We start from the raw sequence: 17,679 nt of genomic DNA, 5'->3' as shown, positions 1-17,679 counted from the left end.
TAACTTTTCCATCCAAAACCAACCAGTGGCATGACAATTAATTCAACTGGAACTAACAAGAAAAAGCATCCTCCTTTTGGCAAGCTGCCTTCCTCTGAGGTCTACGTGCTCTAAAATAACCTTCACTTTTGTGCAGCCTAAGTAACAGCACAGATACTTGCCAGCAGCTGCTAAAGCCACACGCAACCTAGTAAAATTCCCACAGACTGACATGTTTCATCTACAGTATTCAATACTTTGATTTTGTTTTCTCCTGGTGACAGCTTTCCCTTTCTCACTACATTCCCTCTGCACCCCTTGGCATCAGCTTCCTAAACAGAATCTGGCTGCTTATATTAACAAGTCTTTCAAATTTAGAACTTCCACCTCAGTTTGCAGAAATTCTCAGGCAATTAAAAATATTTATCAGATTCATAAAAACACACACACAAAATCAAAACAGAACACACAAATGTTACACCTTCCCCAAAAATGAAGCCAGTCTTTCTAACCTGGCAGGCTGTGCTGACTGTTTGGGATGGTAAGGAGAAAAGTAGCTGTTTAAAAAGATTTCCCTCTCAATTAGAGAAGCATCCTCACCTCCCAGTGATGCTTCTCTTCACAAGCTCAGGGACAGGTACTCTTGATTTTCCAACATACTGATTTAAAAGCAGGAAGTTTGTTTATTTTGTAACATATCTACTTGTCAATATTATATAGGTATGTTTGGATTTGGACATTTCCCTTCATCTGGAGGCAAACTTAAAAACATGCTTTTGTTAGTATTATTTTTGTTGTGGTTTGTTTACCAGTTTTCATGTATTGCCAGATGAAGATATAATGCAGCTTCAAGTTGCTCATTTCAGGGTTTTTAATGTTTTGGGTTTTTTTCTTTAAAAAACCAAAACGAAACACACCAACAGCTTAATTTAAATATTTATAAACACAATGAAGCAATCTTCTTATTCACATATCTGTAGATTTGGTAGGGAACTGTTTGAGAAAGGGGAAAAACTGGGGAGTGGGATGGGGAATCCTCCTTTTACCCAAAAGGTGAGTCAGGCTTCAGGATGCAGGCAGCCTAACAACTCAAGGAAAAGATTATATTTCAGTTATGTGCCATTCACTCATATCTATCAAAGTTTTGATTACAGGAGACAGTTGCATTCTTTTTAAAACCAGCTCAAGTCTCAGTTCTGTAAAGGCTTAACAAATTTGTTCAAATATGTCAAAAAGATTTTAGGCCTACTTGGGTTGGTCAATCTGGAAGCAGTTGAAGACATCCTTCAAAGCTCTGAAGACTACTCTGGCTTCCTACATTTGTCTTTTTGAGATAATTTACACATCTCAGATGTTACTTGCATACATGCAATGATGCATTTAGCAAGGGACACATTAGTCCCACTGCCATGATAAACTATTACACTATGGGGTTGTTTTTTTTTTTTAAGGACAAATTTATTTACTGAAGAGGGAAACCATTTCTTATTTGCCTTAATTACTTTCTTAGACTCTTCTGCAGTGCTTATTTTTGAAGTAGGCGAGCAACTTCATAGAAAAACAATACAGCTTGATCCACTTTTTTCACTCAAACATTTTTTCCTGTTATATGCAGGTATTACATTTAAGTCCAACTCTAAGCAGATTAAAGTAATACAAAACCATGTTTCTCCTCCCCCCCCCCCCATGTGTATTTATATAATTGTCTACAAAAACTTTGTTTATCAAGTAGCCTTTTCTCTGGCTGTGAGGTATTTTTTTCCTCCCCAAAATCCAGGAAGTAAAAGCAAAATAATCAAACTCTACAATCACAAAGGTGATTTTAAATGAGCAAAGTGTAAAGGTACCAACAACCGCATTTATCTGCTTCTACCCACAAAATTATCTGATTTTTTTTTTAAACTGCGTGAGGTATACTTCAACAGAAACTACAGTAAAATAGAGACACAAAAATTTCTACAATCACAGTCTCTTTGAACAGTCTTAAAAATGGCAAAGCAAAACAAGTCAAAGTAGTACAACCTGCAATGACTGGTGACACCTGAGTAGTCTGCCCTGTAACAGCTTTGCTATTGATTGGTTTTGCAAAGATCAGCTTGGTGATCACCGGGCCAGAAGTTGGGGTTCGGGTCTTCTTTGCAATCTGAAAGATGGAGGGAAAAAAGATCTAAAGTAACTTGAGCATTTTGGATCTGAATTATTGTGTTGAGTACATTAGAAAATAGAAAAGACAATACTTGCACGCAGAAGAATAATTGCTTATCTTGCATTTCACCCCCATTTCTCACTATGGAGAGAACTAGAATATCATCCATGCCACTTTACAAAACCAGCCACCAAAGCAGGATAGCCAAATCCCTTACAGCTTTTTCGTAAGATATCTCTGTGCAAACATACATCATTTTCAAGATGCTGAAATTACTTCTTACATGCTGTTGGTCTATATAAAAATATTAAAATTAAATGCACAACACTCAATATTTGAGGCTTACGAAAAGCTGCTACTTTTTCAGCCAACCAGGACAAAACTTGTTCCTCAAGTGATTTAAATACGACAACTACTACTCTTAAACATGTCTTCACCTATTCTGATGTAGCAGCACACTTTTATCCTGGAAATGGGGAAACAGCCTTCTGCAACAGTTCTCAAAAAGTATATTCCTGAAAGTTTTGGGTACTCACTAGCCAAGAACAAATCAGTTGGCTACATTTGGGTACAAGGGGGTCTTTTTTCCTTCTGTGATCCAATCTCCTGAAACACAGCTGGACCAGGAACATGTACGTGCAATTCGGAGACAGATCACTTCATCTTGAAATCTTTGTAAGTAGGATTTTATAGTATTAAGTCTTAAACAAGACTTTTTGCCCTTTTCCACACATACAGAAGTTAACTACCAAATGCATTTATCTTAATAGTTTCTATACACTGGCTGGTGAATAGTTCAATTAAGAGGTTACTTCTTTCAAAGACTATTTTAACCTGTTGACTGCAGAGGCTGCCTGCAGATGAAGGTTATCACTAGGATCTTTCCTGAGTCCAAGTGAGTATGCTGGAAGGCATTACTGAAGCCCTTACACTTGTCCATCCCACAGGTCAGGCCCATACTGCCTCTCCACCACACCACCCAGCCACATCCCATGGGCACCAGCCCCCAAATCCAGCAGAGAGGCACAACATTGGCATCCACGTGCAGAGCCACCCCTCAAAGGTGCAGAACCCCCTTTGTTACTCAAGTAGCTAACTGAAGAAACGTCACTGACATTCAAAGATACAGAGATTACAGCTACTTTTAACAGCCTGAGAAAGTTCTGGGTGCTTAAATGAAGCAACTGAGTAGACTGGATGTTATGGTTTCCTACACAAAACACTGTTTATAGAATTTGCTGACTTGAAAACACCTCCTTTACAGTAGAGTAACGCCAAAACATTTGAACTATTCAGTAGCACATAACAAATTCCCCAGCTGCCCTGCAAAAAGCACACGAGGCTGTTTCAGCTCCCAGCAGCACACTCACAGCACAGCTGGGGAAGCCAGAGCTCTCCCCTGCTATGGCACTAGAGCTCTCCAGTCTCCCATGGAAAGCAAATGCCACCTCTATGTTTGAGCTGTGCCCAGCCAAGGGAAGCCAACAATAAGCAGCTCTGACACCAGGGCAGTGCCAGAAAACAGTCCTCATTTAAAGGAATTCATGTGCTGCTCCACAGTTACAGTTCATGTTCCTCAGAGGAAACCTTCACCTCAGACCATTGGCAGGTGAAGGTCATTTGCCCAAACGCACTGCACCCAAGCCACATTAGCTACTTTCTAGGTGACATACAATAGTCAAGGCTTAAAAGTGAATCAGAAAAAACACCCCACTGACATCTATTAACTAAAAACTTGGAACATAAGTTGTTTGAAGGAGGAAGCTTCATTCACAGCCCAGCTTACAAATTTAACTCAAAGCTATTTTAACATTTCAAGGATTCAGTTCTCTTAGCAAATACACAGCTGATCAATAAGCAGGCATTTTTATCAGTAGATTTTTTTGTAAATTCACACACATTTTAATTCCTGATAAATTCCCCACATTTCACCTGCTTGGTTTGAGATTTGTTCCACTGAAATGAATCTTACCTTGTCATAAGGTATTATTGTAACTCAACTGCTACAGCTTTTACTCTCTGAAGTGAGGGCAAAGTCTGGCTCAGACATGTTCAACATCCAGCAGAAACAGCCAGCTCTGGACAACAGAAGTCGTTTCCCAGTAACAGTCAATAAGCATGCTTAAGTGACTTACATAAATATGTGTAAAATACTAGCTACCTGTTAACATGAACTATTTCAGAAAAAACTTAATATCCCAAAACAATAGCTGGTCAACAACACAAGTAGCCATGCTTCCCTCAGACTCAACTTGCAATATCCTCCTCAAATAAATTCCCCCCTGCTTTTTGGGTGAACTGTTTGTCTATGAAGGAGGTCTAACAAATGAGTGAATCCCCTCATGGCTTAGGAGATCTGGCAAAATTCAAATGCAGTTGGTTATAGGTGAGGAACGGCCCTTGGCCCCCAAGTGCAGGTAGTGCACTCCTGCCCGTACTGGCTGCCGAGCAAGTCTTTTTGAAGTTTTTGCCACTGGAGCTGATAAACCTAGCCACTCATAAGAGCCTTCTGGGCATTGGTGAGAAACTCACTACCCCTTTTCAGTAGAGGCTGGAGAAGCCAGAGGAAATAATCAAGATGACAGGCTGCCCCTCTGATGCTTCAGAAAGAGCAAGTTCTCTGGAGCCCTCTGCCACTACATGTACTAATCACAAGAAGCTTAACATCATTCCTCTGCCTATGTAAGCTAAACATGCTCTCTGCAAGTTACTTTGAATTAGACCGCAAAAATATTTCCTGGGGCAACAAGCTCTTCCATAAGATGACGATTATATTTACATGCGCACACCAACCTTCTTCCCCCTACAGAAGCCAAGAGATTTATCTGCAAGCATCTTTACTTAAAAAGGGTCAATTTGTATCTTCCTAAGAACTCTCCACTAAACAAGATGAACTAGCAAGTTTCTATGGCAGGACTTCGTTTTCAGCTGTCAAACCATGTTCTATTCATACAGAAAGAGGCACAGGCATACCTTGCATTTATTGGTGGATCGAATACCCACATAGTCAGCTACCACAGAGGAGCTAACATACTATAAAACCACTCCCTAGATGACTTCATGGGAGCTTGTCCATGTGGCCACACCCTATGTAATTCATATTTGGCATAATATGAAAAAATCAGGGATTCTAGCAATAGAAAAAAAGAACAGTGTACTTTAGAAAAGATGAAGAAACTGAGCTAGTAATGGGAGTTTGCTCTGAGGTTAGTTCATAAGGTCACTTTTCCACGATGAGGTGAAGCCACAACAATGGCTTAACAGTTTTCTTGCCATGGTAGTAACAATGCTATGGACATGTAGATTTAACTGCTGAAATGCAGAGCCAGTTGCCACATGAAGACAAGTCCAAGTTAGACTAGCTTAGTGACAGCAGTTGTAATGGATCTGGACATCTGGTTGAGAATCATCTGCAAGGCCAAACTCCTCCTTAATGCACTTGGACTAAAGTAGTACACCAGCAGGCACATTGTTTTTTAAGCCTGTACACAGGCAGGAGCCACAGGCTGAAAACAGAAGCACTTGCCCAGTAGTTTTGTCCACATATCTAGGGCAGTGGTTTCAAGTAAATCAGGACAAGCTGCTAAGGGACAGTAATAAACCTCTGGATATAGAAGCAGCACAAGGTCCTGTTGAATTTTATACCTCACAGCGTCTAAAACTCTAAAACTAAAAAAACCTCTAAAATTGTAATCAGAGAGGGAGTCAGATCCCAAGGAACATTTTGCTCAACCGATCAGTCATACCTTTTCTCAAGTGCTGAGGTTTCAAACGTCACAATTAGATTGTAGCAATGCTAACTGAATTTCTCTAATGACCTGCAAAGCCCCTACAACAGTGAGGATGTAAGAACTGAAGAGAGCTCTGTCATCTAATCTTTTACCAATTCACTTTTCAGCACCAAGTCAAACTGCTGTGCTGCCTTGCATCTGAAATACCTGATTCACAACACCACAAGAGAAGTTACGTAAGACCCTTGGGAGGCAGGGAGGCATTCACAGTTTCCTCTTCCACTCACTGAAAGGTTAAGAGGCTTGTTCAGGTTTTCAAAGCCAGGGACTCAAGGTGTGGGTTACCTCCCATCATGCATGATAGGGTAGACAATGAATCTCTTGCCCAGCCTCATATATTCCTCTGATACTTCAGTAAATTCCTACAGGGAAAAGCACTGTCTGGGAAGTTCTAATGTAATCATCTTCCCTGCAGTATTGGGTACTTACAACCAACTGAACATTGCCTTCTTGCTTATCATCTCTATTTCCTCCTCTCTTTATAGCAAAAAAGGAACGCCAGGTATTAACAGTTCAACCTGTCTTGCAAATGGAAGCAAAGGTTTAATAAAAAGAGACCACAACAAAACAAATTTTCTCAAACAGCAATTAACTAGATCTACAAATGGATGCAAGTCCATTTGTAACGGCTTCTATTAAGGAACCTGTACAATTCCTAATGATAAACTGCAGAGGTTGCTTGCCAAGTCACTATATCTCAGTCACTGATGGCACAGGTCATCTCATACAAGCAAAAGCACATCACAGCTAAGTCCTTCTCCTCGGTTTCCTCTATCTGTCACTTAACAGTGAGCAACTGAAGCCAAGTAACAGGAACCAATCCACTCTTAAATGTTCCTATGCTGAGTCAAGAGCAGAGGCTTTTTGGAAAGCTATGATGACAACCATATCACTAATGATCAAAGTACAAAAATAAGTCACAAGAAAATCAATATGTTTCAAACAGCCATTGTTAAACATGTTTTCCACAGATATGATGTAGCAAAAAAGGAGAAAGCAGAAATCAGTGCTAGGATCACCTGCAGCTTTAAAACAAACCATCTTGAGTTGCTCACATTTGCTTGCCATGAAATACTAGTTGGGGAACTTAGCATTTGGCTAATAACATGCTTAAAAGTTTGTCATTTTTCATGTGCAGCAAATTAGTTTTTATTAGCATACTTAAGAGTTTAGTCATTTCATTTAGACTGTAAAAGAAATATTCCTCCATCATAACCTGCATCAAGTTCTACTTTTCCTTCACTTTTATGAGGTCTTATTTCTGCCAAGAAAGTAACTCACATTTAGTTTTCCCACGTACCAGATAAAAATCAGACCCATTGGGTTATAATCCAAGTCTTTTCTACACATTTTCAGATTCCAGCCAATTCTCTGCAGTTTCAAATATTTCAACATCCATGCCAGAGATGAGAAACAAGGCCTTGAAGTGTCCAGGTTACAATAGCATCTAGTCTATCAGTATCTATTAACAAGCTTGACTTGCTAATAGAGGCAGACAAGATATACCTTTCTGTTCTTTTTCAAATGCTGGAAAGCTGTTTCCCCCCCCCGAGAGTTTATTTAAACAAACTAAATGCAATAGAGGCAGAAGTTACTCTTTCATAAAGGAGTATAGCAGCGTATGCTTTGAATAAAGAACAACAGGCATATAGAGTTCAAGTCAGTCTTCCTGAAAGCATATAGAATTTTTTTATAGAATGAAATTAATGGGAAAATTATCTTCAATTTACTGAATTTTAATAGCGCAGTTTCTTTGATGCAAGTCCTAAGACCTTATTGCTCTCTACAACTACCTGAAAGGAGGTTGGAATGAAGTGGGTGTTGGTCTCTTCTCCCAAGTTACTAGTGACAAGACGAGAGGAAACGGCCTCAGGTTGGGCCAGGGGAGGTTTAGATTGGGTATTAGGAACAATTTCTTTACTGAAAAAGTGGTCAGGCATTGGAACAGGCTGCCCAGAAAGGCAGTAGAGTCACCATCCTCGGAGGTGTTCAAAAGGCATGTAGACACAGCACTTCAGGGCATGGTTAAGGAGGCATGGTGGTATTGGGTTGACGGTTGGACCTGATCTTAGAGGTCTTTTCCAACCTTAATGACACTATAATTCTAAGTTTCTAGACAGTAGCTACAAGTAAAAGGCATAAAATGGTAAATGCATCCACAGATGAAAGCATGGGTTAAGACCAGCATTGTATATTTAATACAAGGAATAAATGCAAAGGCTGAAAGCAACCATGTGTCAATCAGTGAAGGAAATGGAAAACAGCTGCAGCAACAAAATTGTTCTTAAGATGTTTCATCAGCATAACTCACTTTACCTGTACTGTTTTTAATTGCTGGGTCTGCAAAACAGAAGGCTGGGCCGCAGTGTTTATCAGCTGACTTCCTTGTGTCAAAGTTGAGACACCAACAACAGGCTTCACCTCTGACCGACCTCCAATAACAACTTTGATCTGCTGGCCTTGTACCTTGGAGTCTCCACCTTGGGCTTGGGACGTGGCCTTCTGCGCCTGTGGGATTTGGCTGTGGGGTAATGCTAAAACAATAGGTTGGCCAGACTTGCCCAAAGTGGTTACAATTAGCTTTTGCCCATCCGGTTTAATATTCTGATGGCCTATTTTAATATCGGCGGTCTTGTTCAGAATAATTTGATTGGCTGATATAGTGACAGGGGTCTGAGCACCAAGTTTATGGAGGCCACTTGGAAAGCTAGGCTTTACTACTGCATTCACATCAGTTTTTGGGGTTGTGTTCACTGTCGTATCGCCTGAGTGATTGCTGGGTGTGGTAACAGATTCTGTGGTAGTTGTAGCTGAGGAGTCGCTGGTGGAGCTCATGTTCACTATTTCTTCCAGTTCTGTTTCCATGGGAATAGACTCTGCCATTGGCGACGACACGATAACTGCCTCAATGCTATCATCTTCCACCAGAGTTATACCAGTGTCCATTATTTCCTCAGGGAGCAAGCTGTTGACTTCTGCTGAAACCACCTCCATTTTAGCAGTTGTGGCAGTGATGACTGGAGCAGGTACTGCAATAATATTTTTAAATGTTATTGGCTTCCAGAAAACATACATTTTCAAAGCTTTATGAATAACATTACCAAAGACTAAAATATAGTAGCAGAAATTTTTTTTCAGACTGAAGGTACTGTGCATGCACAAGAGGGATATAATAAAAAAATTGTTATCAAAACAGAACACATGAAGCTGAATTTACTCTCAGCAAGAATTTATATCAAACCTCTCCAACATCATCCATTGAAGCCAAATCAAAGCACTGACTTGCTGTGGATTACCAGTCCACTCTTGACAACACAGTACACAGAGTAGTAGAGTTCCCCTTCCCAAGATACAGGCATCTTGTTCACAGACACTTAAGCTTACAGAAATATAAAGCAAGAAAAGTTTTAAAAATACAACAGATGATAATGGCTTTTCTCATACATGTCAACATTAATTAGCAGGTTATCTTGCCTCAAGAGACTTGTTATCTATACCAGATATAACTGGTTCATTTTTGCCAAATCCTTGTTTTGGAAATCTTGGTAAAACAAACAGCTGTCTAGTGACAGGGCTTAACAACGCCACACACAACAGTCCGCCTACCCCAGGACCAAGCCAAAGCCCTGCCCTTCCAAGATGAACTGCCACTATGCTGGCTGTGAAAAGAACAGCTCAATTTTTTCCCCTCAATACTCACAGGAAAACATAATGCCCAAATTCATAATTAATTTGAAATGTGTTCTAAACACAAAACAAAGAATACCCCATCTGAAAGAACACAGATTTTTTTTAAGCTGACTAGTGACCAATTGATATAAAAACAAACTACAGTGAGATTCAAAGCCAGATTCACTTCCCATTTGAGAAGCCTTAAAGACATTGCTGGAAATGGTCACATCTGCCATTCCCACTAAAACTGTATCACTGTCACAGGCTGAAACAGGTCAGCTTAATATGGCACTTTCCCCACTTGCTGGCCCCATCAGCATGCTTGGCCACTGGACGAGCAAGCACACTGTGTAGGTATGTGTACATACTCTCGAGTAGTTATTATAAACTCAAGACGACAGGATCCTCACAAATTCAGTTTCCTACCTGCTGGGAAAAGCAGAGCTGAGCTATTTGTACTTGGCAATATTCATAATTAAGGAACTGTGCCACTAAAAACACTGACCAAATGCCAAGGTAGCATTAACTCCTCTGGAGTCACTGTGGTTCCATTTTGCACAGCAGCTAACTACAGAACAGCTGCGTTTTGCCCATGAGGTAGAAGAATGGGGAAAAACCTCTGCTATATTCTACCCAGTTTTCATGCTGAGTTCAGGAGGTTGTGCTGGAGCTGTCCAAGGCCTTCCTAATCATGACAGGTGTCATCCTGACTCCCCTCACCTCCAGAGTACAAGCCATATCAAACTGCCTTGATACTCAAGAAGCCTAAGCTGTGAAAGAACTTGTTCAGATGACCGAGGGTCAAACACACACAGCTCGCTTATTGGCAGGCATTTAAAGATACAAAGTTATCCAGTGTCACTGCCAGAAATACCTCATTTGGAAAGCATTTCTCCAAAAGTAATGACAGTACAACTTTCAGTGATGCCAGCCCCGGTAACTAGCACTTGACAAAACAGCTTACTCCTAAGGACACATTAGTAGTAGTACTGCATTGCTGTCTTAAAGGCAAATTGGTTAACTGCATAGGAATGGTAAAAGCAGACTGTTTCAGCATATATTAAGGCCACTTGCTCTCCTCCTGAGCTGCGTTGCTTTATCATCGCCTCATCAACCTGCATGGGCTTCAAGCTGTTTTGGACAAAACCACTCCCATCATCCTGTTCTATACTGACAAGGACAAGGGACTTGGGTTCAGAAGTTAGACTCCTATGGTCAACCACAATCCAAGTAATGATTGCCTCATGTTTGAAAAGGAAGGAATCATCTAAGGAATCATACAGTATCACCAGTTAGCAAATACAAAAGGGGTAACATTTGGCATTTCCTTTGCAGAGACAGAATTGTGACAACACCATCACTTCTCTTTCAAGTAAAGGTAGAGCAGGGGACTATTAGCAGGCTATGGCTCAGATTTAAGGATTTTAAACTCAAAAATCCCACAATATTCATATAAAGTTATATTCATAAAATCAGCATATTTCTCTTAACTGGTAAACATTTTTAAACATTATTTCATTCCTAAATCCATTCATTAAAACAGAGGCAAAAGCAGGAGGAAGTAGGGGAAATACAGAATAAATCCTTGACAATTTAACTGAGAAGAATGAGATGCTCTCATCCACATCCAAAGTTTAGGTGATTAAATGCTTTCCAAATTTTTGAGCTTCTGCTTATCTGCCCTCTTCAGTAGTGGTGATACATAAACCCCAGAAGACTGCTGAGCTGAAAAAATCCAAATTTTTTTGGTCTTAATACTTAAGAGATTAAGCAGTTGAAAATTACCAGGCCTCAAATAGTTAGAAGCTGCCACAAAAGAGAGATCCAAGTACTATTCAATAGGAACACTGCAGTAGCAATTCATTCACCTCCTCCCATTCCCCTTACTAATCTTCCAGCTCTTGGGATGGAGGAGGGAAAAAAGCATATCTTGCAATTATTCAGCCATGGAACAGTTACTAAACTCTCCATGCTGCTACCATTGACATATAACACTACAAAATATTGAGAAAAACAGGTAAAACATAATGAGCCAAAAACCCACAGAGGAACAAACAGAAGATACTCTTTAGTAGACATGCTATAAAAAAATAAAAATCTTTTACTTTAGTTTTCAAACATTCATGCCCTATTGTCTTCAAAACAGAAATGTTTTAGCATATTGATATGAAATACACTGCCTTTACCACAAAAATCTTGAGTTGATCATACCCAAAGCTTTAGAAGCCATGCATGCAACACGACCACATCTTCTTCCTTCACCACAACCGCTGTTAAAAACTCAGCTATCCTGTGACCTGTAGCTGTTTTCTTCACATCAAAATTAATTCTCACATACCAGGAATCACAGCATGCTACCACAGAAATTAGATTACACACAATGCATATCAAAGTGTTTTTTACAATCAAGCTAACAAAGACCTTAGATATAGTACAGAGAATACTTCAGGCAAAACAGAAGCTAGAGAGAAAGAAAAAAGCCACAACTAATTTTTTGATGAAAGCATTACGTCATACAAATTGTAAATGGTTGAATTACATGTACATGCGAGTGCATTGCTTGCTAGAAAACCAGCATTTTGAAGCACTAAGATATCTAGTGAGATATCTATCTCAGACGTCCTAGAAGCTATGCTAAAGCACATGAAGGACAGGGAGGTGATTTGAGACAGCCAGCATGCCTTCACCAATGGCAAGTCCTGCCCAACCAGCCTAGTGGCTTTCTATGATGGAGTGACTGCATCAGTAGACAAGAGAAAAGCAACGGATGTCATCTACCTGGACTTCTGTAAGGCCTTCAACAGAGTCCCCCACAGTATCCTTCTCTCTAAATTGGGGAGATAGGGATTTGATAGATGGAGTGTTTGGTGGATAAGAAATTGGTTGGATGGTCGCATCCAGAGGGTAGTGGTCAACGGCTCGATGTCCAGATGGAGACTGGTAAGGAGTGGTGTCCCTCAGAGGTCCATACTGGGACCAGTGCTGTTTAACATTTTCATCAGTGAGTGAGTGGGATCGTGTCTACCCTCAACAAGTTTGCAGATGACACCAAGCTGATGGGGGCAATTTCTTTAGCGAGGCCTATTGTTACAGGACAAGGGGTAATGGTTTTAAACTAAAGGAGGGTAGATTTAGACTGAATACGAAGAAAAATTTTACAATGAGGGTGGGGAAGCACTGGGGAATGGGTTGCCCAGAGAGGTAGTGGAGGCCCCACCCCCAGAAACATTCAAGGTCAGGCTGGATGGGGCTCTGAGCAACCCAATCCAGTTAAAGATGTCCCCGCTCACTGCAGGGGGGTTGGACTAGATGACCTCTTAAAGGTCCCTTCCAACCTAAACCATTCTATCATTCTATGATCTAACTCTGGATTAGACAATCCCCTTTTTACTACATTACGTTGCCCAAATGTACCACCAATTACAAAACAAGATTATTAAGGAAGAACATTCTAGTCATTTGAGGTACTGAGTAGTATTATAAAAAAAAAAACCAACAAAACTCTAAGCAGCTACCCAGAATAATTTGTATCTAGAAAACTAAACCACTTAAAGGACAAGTTACTTTCCCATGCATGGCTCACCGATGTTACCTAGCTCTCACATGCTAGTTAGATGTCCATTAAGAAGGTGGCAAAACAACACCATTTTACTAATATTAGTCTGCATTTCAAGCCATGTCTACATTTCAGAAGTGCATAGGTATCTATCTCAATCATCAGTTGACACTCTCAATGTTCACTATTTGTAGTAGAGCAAGCCAAAAATTTAAGACTTCCATGTGGTTCTGACGATGGACCATGATCAGCAAGCTGATGATAAACCTTCTTCTTGAGAACTACTTACTGCCCTTTATGGGTCTAATCCTTACTGGTGCTAAGTAAATTCTAGAGTGCACTGAAGAGCAAAGGCATTGCTGTTATATGAACACTGCCTGCTGATCTAACAGTGCAATGTTCTGCAGAAGTAAAAGAACATCAACATGTGTATATTTTTCAAATGACTGGCACGTCCAGGCTAAGAAGGCAGAAACAGAGAAGTAATTAGAATAGCCATTTATGCTGTGATTACCAATAAATGAATGCTGTTGACCACAGCAAGAGGTTCCATACACATCTGTACATCCTCCTTTTCCCTTGAAAGGGAGTGTTGAGGTCGCTTTGTCATGGTAAGGTTAAAGTCTTAAACACTGTTTGTTTAGCACACACCTTACAGCAACTTTCCAGGACAGAACTGGAAATAATGTTCATTGCAGCCCAACAAAGCAATTCAGTTTGCTTTCTGTGACTGGAAACAGTGTTCTACATTCAAGCAAACAAAAATTAAAATAGAACCCAAAAATCAGAGCATTTCCCTTCACCTTTCCCTTGGTTTACATGCCAATTTCAGTCATTTTCACACATAGAGTAGCACAAAAGCTGAAAAACAAAACTACACCAGTGTTCTTACAATCATTAAACACATTTTGAAGGTGTTTCCAGTGAACTGGAAAAGAAAAAAAAACCCCAAAACTTAAATACAAAGAGTACTTATCACTCAACCCAAGAAACGCAGATTTCAGTCTTTTAAATATAGCTTGAAATAAAGGTCTTGCTTTCTGAATTCCAGATGCCTCTTGAATACGGGGCTACAGAAGAATTCAGAACACACAGCAATATCACACCAAGAACACTCATAAAAACAAGCATGAAAACTGCTATCATAGGCTTGACATCGAGTTCCCCACAGACTTCTAACAGGTGTTATCATACAGGGCACTGTTTAATATTAGGCTTGCTGCCAGCAGTTTTCAGTGAGAGTGCATTTTAGCACTGTATTTATGAGCAAAGGTTCCTCAAAATGGAATTGTAACCTTTCGATTTTACTGAGACTTTGTGAATCAGGAAGTGCAATGACTATGCAGTACATTATATGTATACTTCAGCAGCGCTGATCAGTCAGAAGGTACAATACATGAAGTTCATTCTGAAACAAAAACACATGCAACTGATTTCATTTCCAAAAATATGCTAGCATGGCATTTTGTCCTAAGCACTTAATTCCTTATGTGTCTCATGTAACCATGATTCTGTTCAAAGTCAGAAGAATGCAGAGATGAAAACCTGATAAAAATTTAAGACCATAAATTGCAATGCTTTCAGGGTAGTGCTGTCAAGATTCAGAAGCAGTGAAAGCTGTTATGGCCACTACTGCTTTTTAAACTTACCCTAGAAATCTAAGGTGGCTTTCTTCATTTTTTAAAAATACAATGGAGTATTGAAAGAAAAGCAAAAATAGCTCAAACAGTTATACTGCAGTGATTCATCAGAAAACATGCTTCTAGCTGCAGATCTCAGCAGCTCTACCAGCCTTGAACTTAAGTAGTACAGAATATATTTACTTGCAGAAGGACTGAGCTGGAGATAAATAGCTCGCCTGCGGGCAAACCACGACTTCATCCAAATGCCAAAACACACTATTACCCCTTCCCTCCCACTTTAATCTCTAGATAAAGAACTTCCATATTCTTTTTTGGGAAAACTTAAATAACTGGGATTGTGCAATAACTGGCTTTTGTGGAATGAAATTCCACATTAAGATTTTGAGTCAAGAGATCAATTTAAAAAGAAATGGGAATTTCAGTGAAATCATCATCTCTGCTCCAGAACCACATGGGCCACTTCAAATGCAAGCTTCTCAGACCTCTGAAGTCTCATTTATCATAACACAAAAGATTGAAGAGCTTCTGAAACACAAATTGTAAGTTTCATTAGGTATACATAAGAAGCTAACAATTAAGCTTTTGGATAAACACCTCAAAAAAATCTTACAGACAGGACTAGCCAGAGAGAAGCATTTCAGTGAATAGGACCACATGTTCTCCCTTACAGCTTTTGTTTTCAATATCCTGAAAGTGACAGAGATATTTACTGTACCATCCCTGGAGATGCTTTATTCCAGACAGTATACCAAGGCCATCTGGAAGGAAGAGTTCTTTGCATGCAACCTCCATGCTACTCAATATCCCCCTTTCTGTCCTTACAGAATACCCTTCCCAATTTGACTTCCGTGGCAAACATGCTCTACTACTGGTTGGACAAGTCACCATTACACTATCTGAGTTGAAACAGATCCAGAAGGTTCATCTCATTCTCAGAATTAATAAGACAAGAACCAATTATATGCAGAGGCTTAATTGTGTTTCTCCATGGAAAAAGTTGTTTTTTTATTTTGCAAGATCACATAGCTCATTGCTTCCCTCTTTACTACATCTAAGAAAACTTTGTATACACAGAAGCTTTTGCCAATTGTCAATTTATAATTTTGTGGATTGGAGATTAACAGTGTTACTATATATGATGGGACAACAAAGCTGACTTGTAGCCTTGGTAGGTTGCTGTGTCTCAGCTGCCCTAGTCGATCACTACAGTATGTTAAACCACCACACACCCACAATGAGCTGGATGCACTAAAATCAGAGGGTGTCTCAGCACCTCAGTTAAGTTCCCCCAGAATCCAGCTCAGGAGATGCACCCAAACAGCTGTGTCAAACTGTACAGTCTATCAAAACCAACTGAGCAGCAGCAATATAACTTATAAATGACTATGGGATCAGTTTGTGCAAAATTGTATAGCTTCTGTGTTGTTTACAGTAGTCTAGGTTCTTATAATCTGGACAACTAAGTGATAATTCTCTTCCAAGGACAAAGCTCATTTTGCAGACATGAAAAAATATCAGAAGCAGAAGCAAATGTAACAACTCACAACAGTGGCATTAAGAATTTTTGTTAAGAATCCAGGAAAACCAACTTGTCAAAGCTTTTTATTCAACCTATGTCTTTTTGATGACATAACACAAAAACTCACCTGTTCAAGAGAATGAGCCCTTATTTTTTCCCAGTCATTCCAGTAGCAACAGTAAAAATTCGTAAGTAGCCTCCCCCTTTTCATGTTTTCTGCTTCTTTCCTGGGAGAATCCATAGCTCATATGCAGTTGTTAATTTTTTTCTTCACAGGAAACAGAAGTGACAATCTTTACTAATGTCATTGTAGGTGCTAAATTGACCAGAGCTTTGTTGGTCCCTCTGCTGTAGCCAGTTCGCAGCACTGGCACCAGAACTATTCCTTGCAAGCAGAAAAAACAACACTCTTCATTTAATGTTCTGGATGTTAACCCATCAAGCAGAAGAAACTTAATTCAATAAAAGATTGAATACACTACATATGAACACAAGGCTCAGTTTCCACAGATTCTTGACTGCTTGCTAGTGCAAGTGACAGAACACCTACCTAAGCAAAGCAGAAACAAGCTACAGTTAAAAAAGTAAAGGTCACTTGTTTGCCTAAGTTGATTTCAAAGGAAAACAAAAATCTTAGAGAAACAAATAATTTTATTGGGACATTTTCTAACCAAAACAAAATAAAGAACATGCTAGTTCATCTCCTTGTTTGCTGTGTTCTCCCATCCCTTTTTGCCAAGTACATACAAGCAAACAACTATTCCAGACAAGTGAAATTCATAAATATCAATGGCACAAAAAGATAGCAAACGCAGGTCTTAAGCTCATGACACTGGACATATTTTCCCTCATTTGCTAGAAAAGCCTTCACAGAAGCATATATATACACCCATGATTCATCCCATACTGTTGGCGTATTATCAAATGAAAGACCACAACTGCACATAGGCAATCTTACTGTACTACACTTGTCCTAATTAATTGCCATCCTTGATTTTTGCTACCATTTCAATAATAGGTAAAATAGTGTCATTTTATGCATTCCCCACTTTCTTACTCTGACACTCTACATTGCCTTTAAAATTGAAAGGTTTTGTCATAAACCAAAGAATTACAAAATCCCTCGGCACTGAATTTTTTCAGAGTCTTTTGTTTAAGCTTACTGAGCTAGATTGCCTTAAAAAATGTCATGAAACAAAAAAAAATCAATCCGTGAGAAAGCTATGATTAACAAAGGAAAAAATCCTCTAAGACTGCAAACTCACCATGTTTACATATGTAACAGCAGAGTGAAAGCAAATAGTTTTAACACAGTAGCAAAATATGCATGTGGAACACAAGACAATTTCCATTCTCCTTCCCATTCTCTACAG

At 39.5% G+C, this 17,679-nt stretch overlaps 1 protein-coding gene across 5 annotated transcripts in view; it reads right to left on the bottom strand.

Annotated features, from left to right (window-relative positions):
- Window positions 1-17,679, bottom strand: part of LIN54 (lin-54 DREAM MuvB core complex component) — a 38,998-nt gene that overhangs the window by 16,327 nt on the left and 4,992 nt on the right. For 2 of the 5 annotated variants that reach the window (XM_064450414.1, XM_064450413.1), the window contains exons 2-3: window positions 8,233-8,945; window positions 2,002-2,122 (exon numbers count right to left, since the gene is read on the bottom strand). In XM_064450414.1, coding sequence (XP_064306484.1) covers window positions 2,002-2,122; window positions 8,233-8,910 — 799 coding nt within the window. In that variant the 5' untranslated portion in view covers window positions 8,911-8,945. Of the gene's footprint in view, window positions 1-2,001; window positions 2,123-8,232; window positions 8,946-16,429; window positions 16,743-17,679 lie in introns of those variants that run through there. The other 3 variants (XM_064450412.1, XM_009508429.2, XM_064450415.1) reach the window with 3 other exon arrangements.

Source organism: Phalacrocorax carbo, chromosome 4 (genome assembly GCF_963921805.1).
Source record: "Phalacrocorax carbo chromosome 4, bPhaCar2.1, whole genome shotgun sequence".
Taxonomy (NCBI): Eukaryota; Metazoa; Chordata; class Aves; order Suliformes; family Phalacrocoracidae; genus Phalacrocorax; species Phalacrocorax carbo.
The sequence above is the reverse complement of the archived record's forward strand: the minus strand, read 5'-3'. Positions and strand labels throughout refer to the sequence as shown.